The sequence below is a fragment of the Desmodus rotundus genome, chromosome 6, assembly GCF_022682495.2.
Source record: "Desmodus rotundus isolate HL8 chromosome 6, HLdesRot8A.1, whole genome shotgun sequence".
NCBI classification, from domain to species: Eukaryota; Metazoa; Chordata; class Mammalia; order Chiroptera; family Phyllostomidae; genus Desmodus; species Desmodus rotundus.
Genome location: NC_071392.1, coordinates 20917272 through 20942935, shown reverse-complemented (window position 1 = coordinate 20942935; position 25664 = coordinate 20917272). Strand labels below are relative to the sequence as shown.

Sequence of the window (25664 nt, the reverse complement as noted above, 5' to 3'; positions counted from 1 at the left end):
TTCCCTATTTCCCTCCTCTAAAACCTAGGTGCATCTTATAGTCTGAAAAATACGGTAAATGAGGTGATGTACTAACCGTACTGCAAATAGAAAGTAGTTGATGCACAATAAGCAATAACAAAATTACATTCCTACAACGATAACGAAGACTTTTTTATTGTGGTAAACAGATCTGTACTCTCACTTTAAATTTTGTCTGAGAGGTCTCTCTGTCTCACTTTATGAGTTAGTATAGCATCAAATGAGTGTGTCATCACTAATCTGTAGGATAAGTGTGAAAACCTATAATGCTTCTATTTGATAATATATTTAAAGAAAATATATTAATTAATTGCAGCATTATTCATGGTGGCCATGATATGGAGACAACCAAAGCATGTATCAGTAGAGAACTGGATAAAGATGTGGTACATATATATGAGGGAATACTACTCAGCCAAAAGACAAGATGAAATACTGCCATTTGTGACAACATGGATGGGCATGAGAATATTATGCTAAGAGAAATAAGTCAGTCGGAAAAAGCCAAGAACCATATGATGTTCCTCATATGTAAGATACAAAACTGAAACTCATGGACACAGACAACAGTTAGTGGCTCCCAGAGGGAAGGGACTTGGGGGATGAGGGTGGAGGGGGCCTAATATAAGGTGACAGAAGACAGTTTGACTTCGGGTTGTGGGTACCCAATGCAATATAATGATATCATAAAAATGTACACCTGAAGCCTATAGGATCCTATTAACTAATGTCACCCCAATAAATAAATAAACAAATACATTAAATAAAGTGGTTATTTTGCCTTGCAGAGAACTCCATTGAGGACCGTTTACTCTGATAATAACAAGTTCTATTTAATAACTATGAAAAACTGTTATGACTAATTTTGCAAAATTAGTTTCTTGATAGCCATACTTTTTAGCTTATTGGTCCTCCATCGAGTTTTCAAAAATATATAATTGAGAAGATATTTTAATGAGGATATGTATAACTTTGATGTGGCCTATGCCTTGATTTAAAGTAAAGCTTATCCTATTGTCGATGTGGAAGTCCTTTTAAGGTTTTACAGCTTCTCCAAGGAATCTGACCTTCGCAACACCCCCAACTGGAATGCTTACATGCCACATTTAAATTCCACTTTACAATATGGTATACCATTCTTTTCCAACATAACGTCGTGATTCCAGACAATTGTAAGCAGGACACCTGATTTCACTTGAACAACACCTGCCCAGAGTGTAATTAGTAGTCCATTTTTATAAAAAGGACTTCCATACTGCACAGATGGCATTCCTCATACCAGACAAGCAGCGATGTGTGTTTGGAAAGAGGCCAAACTGTCTGCAAAATTGTGAGAATTTCAAGACAGGCATCTGAGCAGAAGGAAAATTTTCCCTTTCTTTTCAAACCATAAATGAACATCTGTTTCAGCCTATTCTCCTTAAGTTTCCTTTCTACTTACTCTCATCCAACTTGGTACATATATTAGTGCAATTTCAAAGACTATAACCAAATTTTTGTTTTGCCTATTACACCCTATATTGCCCATTAAAAAAACACTCCAGAGCTATATTTTACAGGTAATTTAGTGTTACAGGTATTTCTTTGAGTGGACCTTGTGTCATTTTATTCAGGTATTAATTCAACAAATATTTATTGATTATTACAACCTGTCAAGCTCAGAGTCAGTGTCCAGAATTGTGCAAGTTATCCATCGACTACCCCGGGAGGTGTCACTCACCTCCTAACTGGCAGGTTAGTGGCACAGCGATCTCTGTGGTCCCCAGGTATTGGCATTTGAATATTTTGAGGCAAGAGTACACTTTTATTTGTAATTCACACAAATCCAGGATATGGGCTGAGGGTGGGGCCTCCAGAGACTGTTCAAGGTGCCAGAGACATAGCAGTGAGCTCAGTAAACAGGGTCGTTGCTCTTACGGAGCCTGCAATCAGTAGCGGAAGAAACCTGCAGATACTAACCTAACAGCTAAGAAGAAAATCAGTACCTCTTAAAGAGGTAGAATGTGATAGATGGGTGGTGTCATTTCACTGAAGAAGCTCCTGGACTGCCTGTGTGCAACGTGAGACCTGAGGAGAGGAGGTAAGGAATAGAAGACGTATAGGTGGAAGAGGATTCCAGGTGGAGGGAGGCGGGGATGCATGGCCTGAATGAAAAGGGAAAGGAACTCAGATATGAGGAATGCTTCAGAAAAATTAAGTTGACGTCACTTTTATAAAATGTGTGATGTCGTGAGCCAATTTGTCTCTTTTTAGAGAACATGTAAGTGTATTTTATTTTTATATTTATTTTTATTTTTTATTTACAGTTGACATTTAATATTATTTTATATTAGTTTCAGGTGTACAGCACTGTGGTCAGACAATTATATAATTTATGAACTGATCACCCTGATGATTCTATTTACCTACCTAGTGCCACACATTATCATCACAATATTATTGTCCATATTCCCTATGGTGGACTTTGCATCCCTGCGACTATTTTGTAACTACTAATTTGCACCTCTTAATTTCTTCACCTTTTTAACCCAGTCTCCCAACCCATCTCCCACCTGGCAACCCCCAGTTTGTTCTCAGTATGTATCTATGAGTCTGTTTTGTTCATTGAGTTTATTCTTTAGATTCCACATATAAGTGAAATCATGTGTTTTTCTTTATCTGACTCATTTCACTTAGCATGATACCCTCTGGGTCCATCCATGTTGTTGCAAAAGGTAAAATTTCATTCTTTTTTATGGCCGAATAATACTGCATTGCATAAACATACTATATCTTCTTTACCCAGGCAACTATTGATGGGCATTTGGATTAAGAAGGATTTCTTTTAATTTTATAATTTGAAATAACGTGTACTCTGTCCAGTTTTTCATGTTTTTAAAAACCAAAACATCCTTTTACATCATATAGATGTGAGATCATTGAAATATTACTGCATTCCAATGTTGGCAAATCCAAAGAAAATTGAGCTCTGATCTAACAAAGTAAAAGCAAAGCAAATAATTTACTTAGGATTAGTAATTCAGCTTTAAATATACAGTATAGGTTTAACATTTCATCAAACCAGGCAGGTAATGATATATTTTCAAATGGTATATTTGTGTTAAACATAAAAAGTGGCACAATATTTAATGTTTTTGACCATCAATATAATTTACACATATGGCAAATCACAATATATGTTTAAATAATTCTAGGATAATATAATCGTTCCTAAACTTTGTGATTTCTCTTTCGCTTAAAGGGAATACATACTTTCATCAGTGAATTTCATATACAAAGGGCAGAACTATCAAGTACAACCTAAACTTGATATTACTATATACTCAAATCACTGCATCACCCCCTCCAAGAAGCAGATGTGACCATGATTTATATTTGTGAACTCATTCTCTTTTGGAAATTATTTCTGAAAAACCATCTTTAACAAAAGTAAACAATATTTTCATGGAGGTTTACTGAGCTGGCTGAATAGGTTGTGATGTAATCAAAATTTTCCTACAATTTTTTGTGATCGTGGTTTGAAGGTGAATTTGAATAAAAGTTAGCACTGATGAAGAAAAATAAGATCTAGAAGAAAAATGTTTACTCACTTAAATGTACTCTCAAGATATTTAACCATTGTAAATGTCAAAATCAGAGTACTGTAAAAATATATGATAATAGAGATTTCCTTAGATCAAGAAAAGCCGTATTTACATGCTAACATGCATATTATAAAGGTTTCAGAGCTTGGTGTGGCAATCTTTTATTCTGAGGCCATTCACGTTCTTGCGGCCACTACTTGTAGTATTTTACAAGAACTGAATGCGGAAACGTGGAGGTAGTCAGAGGAGGGCCTCTTCTTCAAGAGTCTGCTCAGCTTTAAGCAAACAATGTAAAAACATACCAAACAAATGCTTTCTAACAGTATTTGTAGCACAATCCTACAGATTACCAATGCTCATAAGAATTAGAATGTTTCAAATATCAAACTAAATGCTAAATTCTCACTAGCTCTGAATTTATTTTTATTTATAGATTGCTTATTACTGAAAGAATACAGTAAAACAGCTGATAAAAATATAATTATTCCTCAAATGGTTCAAAAAACTATACTTACTGAGTATTTGTATTTGATAGTTTAAATATCTCATCCTAACTAAATACCAATTACCTCACATATTATTAACACTATTTTATTAGAAAATACGTCACAGCATAAGTGACTTATTCTTTAAATCTGTGTACTAATTAGACTCACCAGTCTAAGTATATTTAGAAATTAAGGATAAAACATTTTAGAGTAAACCTTTCTCATCCCTAACTTAGGATACTCTGCCATCTTGAAACTGATTTCATTTTAGCTCTACAGTTTCCTCTAAACTTCCCTGAGGAGAAGTTAGCATTTGCCAATACAGATATGCCAGTGATTTTTAAATCTGTTCTTGAAAACCAGTAGCATTCAAAACATAAAATATATATTTTTATAATTTACTTTGTTTTTCCATCAGCCCTTCGACCCCTCTATGCTCCGAAGGAAAGCCCTCATTGAATTTCACAAGTCATTCCCACATTTACTTTATATAATGTCATTCCCAAGTGTGTTAAAAGTGTGGTTGGGATTATTTTAGGTGCATTTAGTTTGTTTTAAAAAAACAAAACGGCAAACTCAGGTCTTAGGTCTCCGAAGGGAAAATCAGGCTGACAACCCTAGGTAAATAGGAGAAGTACGAAGTAATTGGGGTCATGTTAATAATGAGTTAAAAATATGTGGACCAGCTTTTGGAAACACTTTGTGGTGTCCATCCTCTAAATCCTGCTGGAAAAAATGACTCTAACCAAGATTCCATACTGTTTTCAGAGAAAGGTACTTTCATGCTATATAATTTTCCACAGAGCTACAAGGTCTGAGACAGAATTATTGATATATGAACAGGGCAATAAATAAAAAGATACCATAACAAGCCAGGATCCCTGTGTAGAATAAAAACAGAGTTCTTTTAGATTCTGTCATTTCTGGAGTAAATTAAACCTGATAGCACACAAGAATATCTTCAATTTTTTTGCAGGATTGCAATTCCAGAAGGATGTTGAGGAATTATCTAGCAAACCTGTGCACCACTTTTAAGACAGAGAACAAACACTAAAAATACTCCAACATGATAGCAAGTTGTTCTAACTAAAATTAATCTAGCTTGCTTGTTTACTTGTAAATTTGTCATCATTGTGCTAATGTGTCCCAGCATCTCACGTGGTAGATAATTTTAATCTATTATGAATAAAATGATGCCCCCTTTTGGCCAGCAAGTGACCTGTCCTATCTGATTCTTCATGTTCTCTGGAGTTAGATTTCATTGCCTCATTTTAAAATAGCTCACAATTCTCTGATAAAGGCATAGTCCAGAATACAAATGCCTCCCATTTCTTCAATGTCCAATCTATTCAGAACCACTTTTTCCTACTTCATTTATCACACTAAATTGTAATTCTTATATATCTTTCTATTTGGCCACAATCCTTGGCTCTCTCTTTAGTTCCTCCTAAGAGGTCCTTTCCTCTTATTTCTGGAAATTATTTTCCTGCCAAAATGAATTACCCTCCACTTTGTCCTTATTGAACTCAGTTCAATTTATATTTTCCCACTTCTCCAATTTGTCGAGATGTTTTGAATTTAAATCCTACAGTAATAAAGTCAGTCCACCCAAGTAGATGTCATCGGTACAAATATACTTTGTATTCATTCAAGTGATCGATAGAAGAGTGTCTGTTTTATGCCTGGAAGACATTAATCTGAAGAGTCTTTCCTCCAAAGTTAGTTTAGAAATGTTGCTAATTGCTATGATAAAATTTACTACACAAAGGGAAAGTGTGATATAACTAATTATTTATTAGATTTCTTGAATACAGTCTATATATCAGGCTAGACTAAGTCAATGAAAATCAATTGAACCTATTTTTCATCCTACCATCATTCTAAAGCAAATGAAATTGAATAATGAGGTTTTTGGAAATGTTTACCAACTATTTTCCACTATTTCTATTTCTAATTATTTAGGGGGAAGGGAAAGCTGCTGTATATTTCAATACATTTCTGGTTAAAGTATGGACCACATTAAGAACAATGCTGTAAAGTCGTAAGTAGGACTAAGGTACCCAGTGTGTGTGCAATCACGCATGACACATCTTGGACTCCTTGCACTGGCAATGGCCGTCAGTACTGAGAATGCTCATCAGTTTATTTAGCTTGTTTTCACGTCAACAACCTTGGATATTTTGACTTAGTTATTCAATTAATTCACATATATTAAACATATTTTTAAATGTGTGACTTTTATTTATCTCATTGTAGTGAATAATACTATATTTTCTCCTACTTTTATCTTTGATATAATAAAACACACAAAGAAACCCATTTGGCATATGCTTCAAACTGGGGAAATGGCTTAATATATACTTATATGATCTTTGATTACCTCAGGATTGATTTATTATAACAAAAAAATTTGGAACTAAAAATGTACATGATTCATTAACATGATCATTTGATACAGATGAACTTGGCACTTTCTTAAGTATGTTTATTAAAACCTGTAAAGCTTTAGGAAATCACAGTAGGGAGACCAAAATTATTTACAAAGGATCATTTATTAAACACTTTTTTTTTACAAAATACAAAGATTGTTGTTCTGCATGAATACATCATATATGAAAAAATAATGTGTTTTTACTGAATTTTATTTGAAGACATTCAGAATTTCATTGTCTACCAACTTGAGGAATCAGTATGTTTTGAAACTTGTCTAACATCATCACCAATCAGGGGAAAACGTTTTTCTTGTAAATTAAATGATATTCACAACAGCTAACATTTTATAGTAATAAAATCAGACAATGTCTGTCATACAAAGCTCTTTCTGCAAGGTAACTGATTTGCCTATGATCCTAATTTTTTTTTCAAGCTATAAGATAGGAAGAATTGAGGAGCTAGGTAACTCATAATAATGTATTAGCAGCAGTTGATAGAAAATGCAACATAAGATTTGTTTTGTCTGTGGTACAAGAATATGTCCTATCAGACTCTAATGTATTTTCTCTACTTGAACACAAGTAAGCATGTGCTGATTGTTTCTGGGATGACAAAATGTAGAAAAAGACAAGAAGCTGTTTCTGCTTGTCATCGTGAGTGCCTGTTTCATCAGCTAATATGAATGTATTGCTAAACTTAGTGAAGACAGGAAAATGACTTAAGGGTAATATATACAGAGTTAAAATACATTTTTCCCACTTAAGAGTGATTTCAGGCACTGTGGTTGTTCAGGATAAAATGTTTCATGATTTATTCTTGATAGCAATGTAATTGTCAGTGCAAGCAACAGCAAATACCTGCCCACTGCCATACACACCAGCTCGTACATCTGGAATGTTTAAAGCAAGTTCATCTTCTGCATCTTCATTCTGGAGGCACGTTGAATAAAAACGTCTCACAGTTTGCTCTTGATAGCAATTGAATTTTCAGTGCAAGCAAAAGCAAACACATCCGGAATATTCAAAGCCAGTTCACCTTCTCCATCTTCACGGTGGAAGCATCTTTTAATAAGTGGCACTTAGCGTAACACCCTCTGTAAATCATGAGAAACAGACTCGAGATGCCTGAATTTAATAACATTAAAAATCGCTGCCATAGTCAGCTCTCTGTGTAAACGATGTTTGAGTAAGGCTTGCCATCACGTTTCTTTCCTGAGAATGCAGCCGGTCCTCTCTGTGTGTATCATAAGTGTGCATGCTCTGAGCTGTGGTCACTGTCGTGGCTGTCTTCGTTGGCTAGAGAGTCTCCTGTTTGCTGGAGGGTGGCCGCGCCAATTCCCGAGAGCTCGGAAGGGAGAAGTGTTCCTTTTTTCACATTCACCAGTTCTTTTTCTCGAGCTGCAGCTCCTTGCTGGCCCCCTTTTACTCTCTTCCACTTCATTCGCCTGTTCTGGAACCAGACCTTCACCTTTAACAAAGAAAAGGAACAAACAAGCAGAACAAAGAAAGTTAAACGGCATTTTTCCTCCGTTTCTGTTGTCCATGAAAAAATAGCTCCTCAAAGGCTTATACAAAGACACTAGGAAGGAATGAATATAAAAAACAAACCGACTTCGAATTTAATCAGGTCCCACGTTCATGAGAATAAGTCTGAAACTTTCAGAAGGTGCATACGAAATACTACATTTCAACTATCTGACACACCATGTAACAATAGATGAGGAGAACTCACATTTTAGGTTGCTCACAGGTTTTTGGCTTTACAAAGAGATTCTGTAAGTCAGAGCTAACATTTTTAAAATTTATTTTTCAATTATAGTTCCATTAGTTTCAGGTGCACAATGTAGCAACTATATGTGTCTGCCTTATGAAGTGATCACAATCCTAGTACCCACCTGGTGCCATCCATAGTTAGAACATTTTAGTAACTAGCTTGGTGAAACATCTTCCCCCTCCCACAAGGTGTTTGACATGACGATGGCACCTAGTGGCCCATTCCGGAACCAATTTAAATCATGCTCAGGGAGCTACTGCTGCAGCTGTGTCTGAAAGGTCATTCTGTTCACTGCAGTCCACTACTGCATTCCCAAAGCTTTATTTGAATATGCTACCTCGGAGTCAGTCCATCTTCTTCTTCTCCTTCTTCTTCTTTTTTTTTTAAAAGATTTTATTTATTTTTAGACAGAGGGGAAGGGAGGGAGAAAGAGGGAGGAAGAGAAACATCAATATGTGGTTGCCTATCGCACGCCCCCTACTGGAGACCTGGCCTTGAAACCCAGGCATGTGCCCTGACTGGGAGTCCACCTGATGACCCTTGGGCTCGCAGGCAAGCCCTCAATCCACTGAGCCACACCAGCCAGGGAAGTCCATCTTCTTCTGAACTATCCTTTTTTTCTGCCTTTTGTACTTTTATTTTACTTCGTATATATAAGATTCCAATTATTTCCTAAAAATAAGGTCAAAATAAAAAATTTCCACTGACGTTTGTTAAATGCTAATACTGAGATTATACATTATATAATTGACATTAGCTTTGTAGAGGTAAGTTTTCCTTCTAAAATATTAGTTGAATTCGCCTAAAACATTATATATATATTTTTTTAAACATGTATTAGATGTCCATTCATGATCAGAACCAGAAAAATAAGAAAACTAGTTATTGGCATCATTTCACCATCATTTTTTAAAATCCTCGTTTGAGGATATGTTCATTGACTTGAGAGACACAGAGAGAGAGAGAAACACTGATCAGTTGCCTCCTGCACGCACCCCGCCCATGGATTGAACCTGCAGCCTAGGTATGTTCCCAGACTTGGAATTGAACCTGCGACCTTTTGGTGTATGGGACGATGATGCTCCAACCAGCTGAGCCCCCTGGCCAGGGCTCACTGTCTTCTTTAGGAGGAACTTAGTTATTTTCACATTGCATTTCTTATCATTATATATTTTTGTCAGGCTAAGTGTCCTTTCATATTGCATTTCTCTGTCTACCCTACTCAAAGTTGCCACAAGCCTGAATTTTGTGTTTGTCATCCCAAGTCTGTATTTAAAGCAAACAAATAGCTTTCAGAACTTGTGACTCTAAAAAAAGTACTGTTTAATTCTGACAGTTTTTTAGGCTTATCAACATAGAATGTTCTTAATTAAGGCTTCTTGCCCTATCCCTACTGATTCAAGGGACTGCATTAATTTATTTTTTTAATGATTTATACTATTCCATTGTGTAAATATACAACAGTTTTATTCTCCTCTCCATGGACACTTGAATTCCTTTTTTTTTTCTTTTATAAATGATGCTGCGACATTCTTGCATTTGTGTTCTGATAAACATGTGACAGAACTTCTGTAAGTGTATATCCAGGAGTTCCATTAGTAGGTCACAGAAGTATGAATGTTCAACTTAACATGATAATACAGAAAAATTTTTTCCAAGGTTGCAGCAGCTTAACCCTGCATAGAACAATGTGTAAGAGTTTTTACTGATCATGCAGTTGCCAACATTTGGAGTTATCGGTTATTTTTTCCAATACAATGATTATAAATGTTACATAAACATGTTCTTATTTTGCATTTCCCATTACTAATGAATAAAAGTATCTTTAAAATATTTATGGCACATTTACATTTCCTCTTTTCTGGAAAAGCTCCTCATATTTGGCTTATGTTGATTCTTTTAAATTTTATTTTATTCTTTATAGATTTTTTAAAATATGTTCTGAATGCTAATTTAATGCTTTGTGATTATATGGCTGCTATTACATTCTCTCAACTTATTGTGTGTCTTTTTCATTTCTTAGATTTCCTTTGCTGATCAGAAACTCTAAAATTTCATATACTCAAATTTTCAATTTTTTCTGTTATGCCTATCGGTTTTCTGTCTTCATGAAAAACCTTCTTTCTGCTGAGGGCATTAAGAAATTCTTCTGTGTGTCCTTCTAAAAGTTTTAAGGTTTGCACTTCAAATTGAAGAGTGTAATCCACGAAGTACTGATTTTCATACATATTGTGAAGAACAGATCTAAATTCACTTTATTCCATATAGATAACAAGTTGTTCCAGGACCATTTATTAAATAGTCTCCCCTTTTTCCAGTGACCACTGCATTTAACTCTGTCATAAATGAAGTTTCCATATAAGTGCAGCTTTATTGATGCACTCAATTTCCTCTCCTCATGACAAAACCACAGTCCTAATTATTCTAATTGCATAATAAGTCTTTATATCAGGAATAGATAGTTCTGTTTTACTCTACTCTAGGAATATTTTTAATATTCTCCATTTTCATTTTAGAAACAATCTCCATTTCTGTAAATGCACAGTGTCAAAGGGAAAGTAAAAATAAATATAAATTTCCAAAGATGCTTTTATTTTACTGTTCTTCAAATGATAATTCTCCATCAAAATTAGTAATTTCCTCAGATGCCTGAACCCAAAAATATTGAAATGGAGACATTTCTCACTCTGGATTTTCAGTGGTCTATTAGGCCATAACTGAAATCTTGTATCATATTTTACTCATTCATATATTAACCCATTTGACAATCAAACTGATGAATAACTCAAAATATATTAGAAGAAGATTGATTGAAAACTAGCTGATGGGTATGCATGTATTGTTATTATTTAATTACCAAATGTACCTTCTTATAGCTATCCAACCATGCTAACAGGTGCTATTCATACATTATTTGTAATACAATTTTTCTAGATATTTTTAATATTATTCCTATTTTATAGATGAGGAAGTTGAGACTTACACGTTAGGTGACTTGCCTAAGATTACACAGATGGGTAGATGTGGAGCCAAAACTTAAACCCGGGGTTTGTTTGGCTCCAGTTTGTTCTTTTATTGTATTTTTTTAATCTTTAATTATTTTTGTTCCTGTTACACTTCAAACTCCTACTTTTTAAACATTCCAGACAAAAAATAAAGCATATAAAATATGTGAACATAGCCATATGATTACTATCATTCAGGTAATTCTCCTACTCGATATAATTAGGTTTGTAAATATGACACTATTTTCCTGTACTGTAATTTATGTAATTATACTACTCACTTTAATTACCTTTGCAAGCCTGACATTGCCTGTTGCATTAGATCTTTTCCACATGAGTTGTGTTCCACTCCTGGCTTCACTTCTGAGTTTTTGCGTGAATTTGAGAAAATTATACTTCTCTCTGCCTCAATTTTCATATTTGTAATATTGGAATAATGAGTCTTTCAAGATTCTCCCTAGGGACATTTTCTCCATGGACAAGTCCAGATGGAAGAAACTCATTATCATTATTGTCACCAAGAGCTGAGATATTCAGTCGAGATCATCTTGGCAGAAAATGGGAGGAAAAGATTTCTCAGAATCTACTCTTATTTCCTTCTTCTAGGAAAAGGGGTTCAGTAATTCTATAGTACCAGTATAAAAATTGTTCTGTGCAATTTTATATGAAAAAAAGGCAAGAATATGGTATTGATTTTAGAAGTAGTATAGGCGATTTTGTGTTGTTTTCTATGTTATCATGTGAAATTTTGCCATTTTAATTTTTAAAACAGACTGATAAAAGACACCATAGTTTTCAATAGTAGCTATACCTATGTACATCTAGATGGATAAATGCATACTAAAGATGTATAAATATATCTGAAAGCATTTGATGATTATATAGTAATCCTAGTAGCTTTATGTACTATTTTATTTAGGAGTTAGATTACATATTTGATACTGGAATTCCATGAAATTAGTAATGGAACAGCAAGAAAGCAACAAATACATATTGAACAATCTTATAAAAATGTGAAGGAAAAGTGTAAAAATTCAAAAGCCAGTGTATCTACATTTATTTTAAAATATATTATAAAATATTAGGCTAAAGTGAAATAAGGAGAGGAAGATTTTGAGGAAAAGTATATGTTTTTCTACTAGCATCTGTATTATAAATAAATCTATAAAAGCAATCACAGATTGTAAGTCAATATTGCTATAGTAGTAATAAAAGTTTTATAAATAAAAAAATAATTTAATTTTGTATCACTTTATAATCCAGTTTAATTGGTTGGATTGAAAAAATAGCTTATGTTTTGTTTTTAAGATAGCAAAAGCATAGTCACTCAAATGCCTAATACCTCATTTCAAAATGTTATTTAGTTTTATAAAAATTCCAAAGCATGTTTCATATAATAATGTGCATTTATAAAATAAGTAAAATTGATCTTAGGTGTCCTTGGTGACTTGAAGTCCCCATATGTTCATTCATTCATATACTTAATATCTTAATGTTACTGAAGGTCTAGGAACAGGTACTTTGATAGATGAAAGGTGAGAATGTACAAATAAATAAGACGGAGTCCCTGCCCTGAAGGCATTCACAGTCAAGAAGAGAGAGCTATGTAAACACCAGTATGCTGGCTGAATATGAAGCATTTGACATAAGGATTAACCTCATATTTCACAGAATATCCTTGAAGTGTTTGCTGTTTAGTTGGTGTCATTGCTAAGCCCTTGCTAAGAGATTCCCCCAATGGTCCATTAGATGGTATACAACTCCAACCCTGGGCTCAGTGCCCCACACTGCTATGCTGTCACACTGCCAGCATATCAAATATTTTCCTTCTTCTGGGAATCTCATGCTCTTGTTGTTACTAGGGTCTAGGATATTGGATCATCACATATTAAATTGCATACACTTAAAACAAATCTGTCCATTGTGGAGCATGATGTATAAATTTGTGAACTTTTATTATTGTATTTGAGCTTAAAGCTAATTTTATCTTCTAGTCTGCAATTTCTCTGAAAAATGTTGTATACGTGAAGTTTTTTTAATTTATTTTTCTTTTGTTGTTCAAGTTTAGGTCCATATAAAGTGTGTTTTGTTATATAGTAAAATTAACAACCCAGATAAGAATAAATCCCTTATCCCCAGAATCTGAGTAATGAAAAAAATACTATTATTTACAAGTCAAAGCAATATGAACAAAACCTCAGAGGTTCTTTATATCTCTGCATTCAGATAATATTTTCCAACAAAATCTTATTAAAAAGTAGTATAAGTATATAATAGCCTGCTGTCTTAGTAGTGCACATTTATAGTGTTTGGTTATAGACCTTACTTTTCAGAACGTGCCCTTATTATAAAGAAGTCTCACTTTTAATCCCTTCGCTGACAAAGTATTTAGTATTTACATTGCCTGGATAATCAAACTACTCTTTAACTAAATAGAAAAAACATTTATTCACATCTTGACTCTATTTACTGAAGAAAGCAGCCAAGAAAATTTTGCTGTGATTAATTTGTTTGAATGATGTATTTCAAAATCTAGAATGCATATTTTTGCCTTTAATAAAAATGCTGTAAATCAGAAGAATCCTTGTTGTCATTTGCTGAACATTTTATCTCTGTATATAATTTATTTACTCATTCACATTACAACATTTTGTGAATAAGTTCACAATACCTTTTAAGGGCTCACAATATATCACAGGAAAACACAAATGAAATATGTATCTATTGTCACACAATTTCCTAAGATGACCAGAAGTAAATTGGTTAATCAAAGTTGAATCTATATAATTCTATAACCCATATTTATATAATATCATAAATGCCTGTCTTTTGAAGAAATAATCATAACACCAAACATATGAATGAAAACTAAATACTCCAGCGATATATCTAGATGTCACTAAACATCTGGAATGTATAGATTTAATATTCCAACTGTTTCCATTTGTATCTGGGAACTTGAAGTACTGTACATACTGATATTTGTTCAGATCTTTAGCATGTGAAAACATGCAAAGAGTAACTGTATACATTCCATTTTCAGATTTAATCATATCTCATGTGATTAAATTTGGTCATGGCAGCTGATCTGGTAAACCCAATGTAAACAGGCCCTAGAAAGACTTACCCAAGTAACACAATGGCAAAGTAAGCAGTTGAACTACAGAACTGGAACCAAGAATGCTGTATAACAGTGATTCTCAACCGGTGTGCCACAAAAATTTTTAAAACATATAATACCTGACTATTTAGTCAGGGGCACTGGCCTCTTTTCCCTTAGACTGTCAAACGAAAAAGTGACATCAGCCAACATAACAATAGCCATCTGGTGTGAATGAATTGAAACTATGGTATATTTACACAATGGAATTCTACACAGCAGAGAGAAAGAAGGAGCTTATACCCTTTGCAACAGCATGGATGAAACTGGAGAGCATTATGCTAAGTGAAATAAGCCAGGAAGTGAGGGACAAATACCATATGATCTCACCTTTAACTGGAACATAAGCAATAGAAGAAAAAAGCAAACAAAATATAACCAGAGACATTGAAGTTAAGAACAATCTAACAATAGCCAGGGTGGGGGTGAGGGGTGGGGGCGGGGACAGTGGGTAGAGGGGATTACAGGAACTACTATAAAGGACACATGGACAAAACCAAGGGGGAGGGTGGAGAGGGGGGAGGGAGGTGGGTTCGCCTGGGGTGGGGTGGAGGGATGGGGAGAAAAGGCATACAACTATAATTGAATAACAATAAAAAAAAAAAAGAAATTCATTCAGATTGGCAAAAATTATAATTATGGTGTGCTTCAGAATTTTAGTAATTAATATATGTGTGCCATGAAATGAAAAAGGTTGAAAATTCTTGCTCTGTAAGGCAGCAATAAAAATGGGAGAAAAAAAATCTTCACTCGTCCTGCCTGGACAGATTTGTATCTAGTTAAGAGAAGGAATCCCCAGCTCTCCCCAAGGAGTTCGTGGGAAGGAGCCGCCAGTGGACTCTGAGGTTTCCTCTGTGGGGCTGGGAGGTGGCCGTGTGTGGGGGAGGGTGAACAAGGTTAGGACACATTTCATGACTAAAGATTGAATTTCTCTTTAGAGGACTGCCTCTCACTGTTTTCCTCTATTTTAGCACAATGTTTATGACCAGGGAATCATTTTTCTACTTCTAGATTTCAGTTCTGAAGACTTTTTTTCTTTTTGGAAAGCTCACTATTGTAGTCATGAAACATTTACTATTTTACATGTTTTTAAACAAACTTGATAGACATTAGTTATTGGGAACCATGGAAAAACATAACACAGGTGGAGGCCTGCACCACCTGGGAAACTCCAGGGCCAGCACACCCAGTGGACAGCTATAGATCACATTGGAGCACCACCATGCTGCCTCTGTACAGCTGATCCTCCACGGAGGATGGAGGTTGGTGGGCAGTGGTCAATGCCACTCCCTGCAGCTGACTGGCCTGGGTAAATCCCTCCCATTGATCTGCCAACAGCAACCAAGCCTCAACAAGAGGAGAGTATATTCAGCCCACAGAAAAGGCACCCACGAGTCTCCAGTTGGGGTGATGGGGAGGCTGTGCCACCGAACCCTACAGAATACCTACTACATTAGGCCACATTAACAAGACACTGAGTCAAAGCATCTCTGTCTAATACATAGAAACAAATACGTGGAGCCTGCCAAAATGAGGAGACAAAAAAACATGGCCTAAATGAAAGAACAGATCAAAACTCCAGAAAAAGAGCTAAACAAAATGGAGATAAGCAATATGTCAGATGCTGAGTTCAAGACACTGGTTACAAGGATGCTCAAGGAACTTAGTGAGGACCTCACAGCATAAAAATGATCAATTCAGAAACAGAGGATACAGTAATTGAAATAAAGAATAATTTTCAGGGAAACAACAGGAGAATGGATGAAGCTAAGAATCAAATCAATGATTTGGAACATAAGGAAGCAAAAAACAACCAATCGGAACAACAACAACAAAAAGAATTTAAAAAAATGAGGATAGTATAAGCAGCCTCTGGAACAAGGAGTTCATGGGAAGGAGCTGCCAGTGGACTCTGAGGTCAGAGGTCCAACATTCACATTATAGCGGTACCAGAAGCAGAAGAGAAAGAGCAAGAAATTGGAAATCTATTTGAAAAAATAATGAAAGAAAACTTCCCTAACTTGGTGAAAGAAATAGACTTACAAGTCCAGGAAGCACAGAGAGTCCCATTCAAGATGGATGCAAAGAAGCCCACTCCAAGACACATCATAATTAAAATGCCAAATTATAAAGAGAGAATCTTAAAAGCAGCAAGAGAAAAGCAGTTACCTACATAGGAACTCCCCTAAGACTGTCAGCTGATTTCTCAAAAGAAACTTTGCAGGCTAGAAGGGAATGGCAAGAAATGTTCAAAATCATATAAAGCAGGGATCTACAGCCAAGATTGCTCTACCCAGCAAAGTTATCATTTAGAATGGAAGGGCAGATAAAGAGCTTCCCACACAAGAAAAAACTAAAGGAGTTCATCACCAAACCATATTATATGAAATGTTAAATGGACTTATTTAAGAAAAAGATTGAAACTATGAACACTAAAATGGCAACAACAAAAAAACATATCTATCAATAATTGAATCTACAAAACAAACTTAGGAAACAAGAAGAACAGACAGAATCATGGATATGGAGAGCATTTTGATGGTTGCCAGATGGGAGAGGGATGTGGGGAAAATGGGTGGAGAGGTGAGGGGATTAAGAAGTATGAACAGAATTGCCATGGATACTGTAAAATACAGTATAGGAAATGGAGTAGCCAAAGAACTTACATGCATGATCCACGGACATGAACTATTGTGGGGGGAATTCACTGAGGGAGTTGGGGATGCTGGGTGAAGGGGGTCAAAATCAGGGTAACTATAATAGCATAATAAAAGAAAGAACTCATTCAAGGACAAACAGACAATATGAATAGCTCTAAGAAAATAACTGAGCAAGTAGAGCAATGAATCTGCATCAGATTTTCCATTAAGCTTGAACATTCCTCTGTGGAAACTATTCAGATGATTCAGAAGTTTTTCAGGGACAATGCAGTGAATGCAGCACAAATAACGTTGAGGCACAAATGCTTCAAAGATGGTCAAGAGTCTGTTGAAAGTAATCCACTTTCTTGAAGGCTGTAACAAGCAGAACACCTGAGAATGTTGAACGTGTATGGGCTACAGTCAACAAAGATCAGCAACTGACAGTGTGAGAACTAGAAGCTGATCTGGGGATTCCAAAAACTATTGTGTCTGAGATCTTGACCTAGCATCTTGGCCTGAAATGTGTCATGGCAAAATTTGATCCGTGGCTTCTGCTATCAGAGCAAAGGAACATTGTGCTGCAGTTGCTAATGACTTGATTCAAATCACTACCAATGAACCAGATTTCCTCAAGCAGTTCATAACTGGAGATGAATCGTGGGTCTACGGCTACTCATGTGATCTGGGGAAAAAAGGCCCAGTCATCCCAGTGGAAGTCTCTTAGCTCTCCACGTGCAAAGAAGGCTCATCAAAGTCTCAGCAAGATCAAGACCGTGTTACCTGTTTTGCTTTTTTTTTTTTTTTTTTTAATTGGAAAGGTGTTGTCCATCCTAAGTATGCCACTCCAGGCCAAACAACTAATAAGGAGTACTACCTTAATGGTCTTCATCAGCTGAGAGGTGCAATACAGGGAAAATGGTCACAGCTATGGACATCAGGTGATTGGCAGCTTCATCAGGACAACATGCCTGCTCATGCATCACATCCCAGAGTTTTTTGGTGAAACATGATATCATCCAGGTGACTCAGGGTCCCCTGAAGCCCAGATTTGGTGCCCTGAGACTTGTGACTTTTCTCAAAAGTAAAATCACCTTTGAGAGGGAAGAGATTTCGGACCATTGATGAAATTTAGGAAAATATGACAGGGCAGCTGATGGCCATTCCAACAAAGGATTTTGCAGAGTGTTTTGAACAGTGGAAGAGATGCAGGGAGAACTATTGAGGTCTCAAGGTGCCTACTTTGAAGGGGACTGAGGTGTCATTGTCTTATGTACAGTATTTCTTGTATCTTGTGTCTTCAGTAAATGTCTTTATTTTTCATATTACATGGCTGGCCACTTTCAGGACTTGTATATGTGAACCATCACTACACATTTATTAGTTTTATGGACTATTTCCTTAGGTCCAAGATTACTGTGAGAACTTACTATTACTATCATATTTAATATAAACTGACCATAAAATATGCAATACTTTCAATAATTGAAAAAAATTAAAAATACTATTCAGCATGAAAATTACAAGAGATAGGAAGGAATTATACATTTATACATAGAAAGTTGTATGTGAATGACTAAATAAATATAAAGATAAAATGAATATTTAGCAAACAAGAATGTTTATCAAAGAAATATTTTAAAATCTTTTCTAAATTGCATACATTTCTGAGGTTTTTCATGAGGAGTCACAGGAATAGGGAGACCAATTGTTAGAAAGTATCATATAAACAAATTCTGTAGAAATTATCTGTTTTCTTTAACTGGGTTTATTATTTTATAGATGTCATAAAATGCATGCATATCTGTTCTATCAACAGATTTAGAAATTAGAACATCTTTTTAAAATTGAAGATGCCAACACAAAACTTGCACCATCTCAAAATTTTCAGGTATTTTTAGAATATTTTTAATATTAATTTAAAAAATCAAGGTATGCAGTAACAGAGTGAAAATGGAGTAATCTTTCATAGCAGAAAATTTTTTAATGTTACACTTTAAATGATTCTGTGATTCAATGCATGTTTCTGAATGTTATTGTTGATTTGATTAAATATAAATATGCCATATTTTTTTTCCTTATTGAGGAAAATGGTAAAAATGTGGCAAACTATGAGATTAAATAGAAGAGTTATTCTTATATTTTTATTATACCATTTTGATACAGGAAGAATCTTTATGGCAAATTTCAATAAAGTTTCTAAATTAAGAATTGTTTTCTATATATGTAGACACAAATATGTGTATCTATATATGCATGTATGTATATACATATAAAGATTTATCTGTATATCTCTATTCATCTATCTAACAACATAAAAAATAGATTATATATTGTGAAGTCTGGCTCAGTAAGGGTAGGAACTTATTTTCCTAGATGTTTTTCTATATTATTTCACACCTAGGTATTTACATGTTTAACTGGTTAGAAATGAATTGCTTATTTCTCAGTCTTCTACTTTATACAGCTACTATTTCTGAAAATTAATTAAAAGGAGGAGTCATACATCAATCTGCTCTTAATAGATCCTGCTTTATTACTGATCTTCTAAAATTACTTTTCTTACAACATAGCACTTGTTTTGCGAACCCTACGGCAGTGCTGAATCTGGCTTTAGGGCCCAACACACGTTGTCAATACACACGTCCTTGAAACAAACAGCGCCACTCAGGAAATCTGTCTTTTCATTTCGAATGAAGATTCCGTCCCTCATCCCACTATCGATTCCTTCACACTGTGCTACACACACTTTCCAGCTGGAGTAAAATCACGTTTAATCTTTCAAAATAGCAGGGACACCCTGACTCAAGTAAAATAAATATCTCACTGTTACTCTAGGTGACTGTTAGGTACTAATTTCTAAAAAGTGAGAAAATATTCTAAAATCACTGCTACACAGGTCGTCTTGAATTACCTTGAATAGACAATATGTCCGGTCATGAAGACATAATTTATTACCTAAATAACTAAAATTATTCATATAAATTACAGAAATAAACCCGCAAAGGAGAGGGATTGTGTAAAACGCTGAGCAAAAGACAAAACCCCTGTTTATTTGGCACACAAAAATTCTCCTTCATAGTCATCCAAAAAGTAGATGCCTAATTTGAAAATGTTTGGCATTGAGCCACATAATGATTTATGAGTAACAAACAAAACATAATCCCTCTCATTTCCACTAATGGAATATGGTCCAACTAGGTGGGATTTTCCATTTACCTTGGCAGGGGTATCACAAATTCAGTCTGTCTATTCTGGTAATCTCAGTTTACAAATTGGCAACATTGCACCTTTGATTAGCTCTGTGAAATGATTTTGTGAAATAGAAGGATCTCCCATTCTTTCTATATTTGGCAGCCTTGGTTCTATAAAAATGTCAGTTTTGTCACTCCTTTTATAGTTGCATACAGCTGACTTCTCTCTTCTCCCCGCTGTGAGATATTAAAAATTTAGCAGGAGCTTTCTCCAAGTGTATCTGGATGGACAAAAAAGCCAGAATAAGCTTGTCAAACAAAAATACCTTGGGAGAGGAGATCTTTACACTGACTGGCTCTTCAAAATAGTCCAAGCAGCTCTGCCAACTGAAGATTATTAGCTGTTGATTGAGAAGTGTATATGAGACTATGTCGTAAACTGAAAGCCGTAAAGGAGAAGCTGGAAGATTACTGGAGTGGTAACTATTCTGAAAAACAGCATTATATAATTAAGATATTTGACACTCAACTTTGCTCTAGTGTCTCCATTTTTATTTTAACATAAAATACAATCATTTTATTAAATTCCTATGTGCTAATATGAAATTACTTTGCGGAATGAGCCTCTTTTTCTTTCTTTCTTTTTTCCTTCTTCTTTGTCCAGATAGAGTTCCAAGGGAATCATAGGCTTCCCTGACCTGCAAAGGCTCTGTGTTACGGAAGACACAGATGACAAAATCTGACTTCTCTGTGGGATTTCAGCACTATTCTTCAGGTAGGGATTTGAAAAGTCAAGTCGGGAGTGGTATTTACCTGTTTATCATCTTTTTTTCTAAATAGAAATGTAATGATTATTGTAAATAGTTATAACCTCATGCATGTGGTACATGTGAGGCAGGTATATTGACTGCTAATACCCCAGTAAGGTCAAGGTATCTGCAAACAACACCTCGGCTATGCTTATGCATATCGTGTAGGCAAATAGGTAAGATTTCCAGATAAAAGTATATCTAGAAGACTACTTCTTACTATAAAGTACGTTACCATTTAGGAGAAGGTTATTTCTACAACACAATTTTGCTCTGGGTTGAAATAATTTATATTTGTTGGTTTTATTAATGTGACACATATATGAATTCTATCTCAATATTTAGATCTTGAGAGGCTTTTAAAAATCAAGAAAAAATATGTTAGGAAACAAAATTCTGTTTAAAGTTAAGGAAAACTGCACAATATGGAGTTTGATATAATCTTTGAAATACACGTGTAAGTTACTTTACTAAATCTCATGTTATTTTAATGTATGGAAAAGATAAGGCTTGCAGTATGGAAATGAAAAAAGTGCATACCTATAATTAGAATGTTTTACATGTGGAGATCCTATAAAAAAGGGTGTTAGTTAATAGTTTATAAGGTAAAGATATAGATTACACAGAAAAGTTTGTATGGCATTATTGCAAAATCAAAGTAATGGAATAGATGTATCACAATTAAAAATGAGTAAAAGGGTTCAGTTTATAACTCTATGTTTAAAACTCTATGTTTATAGCTTTAAAAGCCCAACTTCAAGAAACAAAACTACAAATATCTTACTGGAATGAGAGCTCTGGCAGCCAGGAGAAATATACTTTCAGACCCTTAAAGGATTCTAAAATTTAGCAAAATTAATGATTGACAGCATGCAATAGTTTTCTGATAAATTTAGCATAGTAAAATTCTGGCCAGAAAACATAAATAAAGCCTTTAAATTCTTACTTTAAGATACTGCATGTGCACAGAAATGTAAAAATAAAGTGAACACTTGGCATAACCAGGAGCACTCTCCCATACAAGCTGTCATTCCTCTCTTGTGACCTTTAACACTGAACACAGTTGTTAATACTTGCTCAATTTTTGCCTCTTTCATGAGTTCTAGCAGAGACTTGTCCAGTTTATTTTAACAACATTCTCTTTCTAGAACCTAGCTCAACAAGCATCTGTGTTACAAAAGGGTTAATTCACTATGCCTTGCACAGCAAATACATTTCCCCTCTGATGATAGTTGTGTTTCATAGTTTAGGTTAACAATGCTTTCATCTCCATTGTGATATATAAACTTGAGTAGAAGAAAGAGGAAGTAGTTTTAATGTCCATTTTGTGCTTCGGGGAGATTGTTTCTTGCCTAAGAACATACAACTCCAATTGGTAAATGTAGGATTTTTGCTCAGGTTTTTCTCACAACAGTTCAATTTTCTATGTAACAAATAGCAGCTCTCTAAAGACTTAGGTTGGGTATTCAGATTCCACATGTATACATCTCCTTTTTATATTAACTTGCAACACTCCAAGTAGAAATTTATAAGATAAAAAAATCTTTTGCACAATAGCAAATTTTCAGTTCTTTGAACGCATCATTATCTCTCATTTGTCGTTGTTATTGTTGTTATCTCCCAGTCCTCCATAAGGCCGTGGTTAGATTGTTTAGTAAGTCTCCAACTAAATTTGCTGTCCTTTAAAGAGTCCCAGAAGACTAGAAGATAAAACTACACACACCAGAGACACGCTATCCCGGCTGAGGCTGCCTAAACCAACCTACCCGCTGAACACACCTCCATGAGGGCTCTAGGCAAGACTAGCAGTAAACTGCCTGGTTGAACCCAGTCAAATACTAGACTCACAAAATTGTAAGCAAGTTAAATGTCAATTGTGGTTTGAAGCCATTGCAATTCTTAAGTGGTTTGTTACACAGCAAAATTTAATTGATACAAAATTGAAAAGGGAGCTTTTTAAATAGAACAAAGATTAAAATTGTGTGTGTGTGTATGTGTATGTATATTCACATATATACATATGTTTGCATATAATGCTTTCCCAAGAGTGGCAAGTCAGTTAAAAAGAAAGAAGAAATATCCAAAATACCTTCAAAATTCCACAACCAAATTCACAATATTGCTTCTACAAACAAATTATTCTTAGCCTAAGTGAAACCTCTGCTCTATGACCAGATAATGACAGGTAATCCAAGGCCATTTCCAGAATAGCAAGCACAGCAGAATCTGGACTTTTCTCTTCAGTAAGAGCACAGTACTGCTCCCATTTTTGTAGATTGAGAGCAAACCCTAGTTTCTTATTTCCTTGATGTATCATATAAAACATGGTTGCATTTCCTAGAATTCACTGTCTCTAAAAGAACATTAACGTGTAGTTCCCCCTCCCATTTTTTTTTTTTTTTTACTGCTCCCCGTATAAAAACCAACAACAACAAAAAATCACAGATGTCTGATGATGTAGATTTTGGATCCTGCTTGCCAGCACACCAAATGTTGTACACTTATGGAGGGAATTTTATACGTGAAGTTCAAGGGAAGGAAAATGTTGTGCTCCATAAATTAGGTACTAGTCATAATATTTTAAAAAAATGTTTTCTGCCAATAAATAAAACCACATAAAAGAGGAAGACCACTGTCTTCCTCTGTATATTGCCACTACCTAGAACTGTCCCACTGAAAACTACAATATAGAAATTAACAGAAGGAAAACAGATGATGTAAGAAATTGGGTAAAGTCACTTAGATTTCTAAGATAGTATACATTTCTACACACCCTGTTGATGTGTCCTTGGTTCCAATGGCATCCCTGGAGGAGGTGCATACAGTGAAAGAGGAAATGAGACGTTAGCCCTGAGAGTGCCAATCATACCTGCACTGTCCATAAAGATGTTTGCATGTGCCTTTCAGGAATGTTTTTTTTTTAGAGATTAGCAACTGTGAACCATCAGTAGGTTAGATTCTCCCTGGGCAAGTCAGAATCCATACTAGAGAGCACTGGGAGCACTACTGGAGAGAAATCACTTGCCATTCAAGTAAATCCAAGGCAGAAACCCAAAAGCAACTAATTTTAAAATATTATTTAGGTATTATTAACTGGAATCCACAGATCTATAGTAATTTTAAACTGTCTCTAAATGAGTAGTACTAAAATTCTGAATTTCTGAGACCAATACAGGTCAAAATTATTTGGAGTGATAAGGTAGAAATATTCACCAACAATCTATGTGCCCTTGCTCCCATCATTCCCCAGCCTCCTTGAACTAAAGTGGCACAATTGGCTATTTCTGGGCACTAGAGTACGAATGGAAGTGACATGGCTCATTTCCAGGTGAAAATGTTTAAAGGTCAGTGCGTGAACTTCCAACTTTCTCTGTACATTGAGATGCCAGAGAGTCAGACTGGGTCCAGTGAGTGATTATTTGGAAAACTGGACTTGTAAATATGGACAGTAAGCAAATAATGAAGTCTTTTTGTTTTGTCATTGAATTTGGGGGTTGACGGGTTACTGCAACACAGCAAACCCTATCCTGAGCAATAGAGGAAACTCACATGGGGTTGCCTACTTGCTATTATACCAAATAAGGAGATTTTGAAATATAAGCAAACAAAATACCCCACCATATGCTATCATTATATAAAAGAAATAATAGTTTAAAACCAGAATGGGCATAATCACAGAATAAAGACTGATTCCTTAAACGAAATCAATGTAGTTTTCTTTAAAACATTGCTATCTTATCCTTAATTTTGTTATTTTGCTGGGCAAACATTTCTACATGAAATAGAGCACCTGTCTTCCAAATGGTGTCTAAGAACCATAGATCTAGGTATTGCAAAAATCACTGGAGAAGATTTTTGACCCAAAACAATGAAAAATATCGTCTCACAACCGCGTCTGACTTTACCTGCCTTTCGGTGAGATCCAGATTCACGGCTATCTCGTATCTCCTCAGTCTGGTCAGATAGTTGTGATGGGCAAATTCTGCCTCGAGTTCTCTGATTTGCTCTTTGGTAAAAGCTGTCCTTTCCTTCCTGGGTTTGCTATTGACTTCTGACTTGTAATTGCCTTCCTGGGAGTCTAGGGAGGGGAAAAAAAAGTAAGAGAGAATTAGATTTAACTCATTTATTCAAACACATTCACTCCTGTCATTCATACCAGAAATATCTATTGAGTAACTACTTTTTCAGGTATGTGTGAGACATGGGGAAGATAGAGACCAAAAACAATGAGACTGATCTCACCCAATCAGGGTTAGTTTTTATGGTTTTTTTATTTTTTCAATATATCCTCAAGTGACTCATAAACTAATTGGGAAATGTCTAGTTTTTTCTTTTGAAATGTTAACAAAAAATTGAATATGTTATTATAATCATAGAAAACAATTTTAGATGTAAAATTTTGCCTAATAATTTGTTTAACATATATAGCTGAGCTCTAAGTCTGGTTAAACAGAGTTATTCTAAAAAATAGTAGTGACTCAGTATATGAACATTAGAGTAATTCAAACATTTAGCAAGTGAATCATAAAAGTCAATTGAAGATCAGACAGCATATGTA

General features: G+C 35.0%; 1 protein-coding gene across 1 annotated transcript in view; it reads right to left on the bottom strand.

Annotated features, from left to right (window-relative positions):
- Nucleotides 1-6479: 6479 nt before the first annotated feature.
- The window catches only part of MEOX2 (mesenchyme homeobox 2), a 66709-nt gene continuing 47524 nt past the window's right edge, over nt 6480-25664 (bottom strand). The window contains exons 2-3 of the mRNA XM_024577247.4: nt 25012-25184; nt 6480-7993 (exon numbers count right to left, since the gene is read on the bottom strand). Of these exons, the coding sequence (XP_024433015.2) occupies nt 7769-7993; nt 25012-25184 (398 nt within the window). The 3' untranslated portion in view covers nt 6480-7768. The remainder of the gene's footprint in view (nt 7994-25011; nt 25185-25664) is intronic.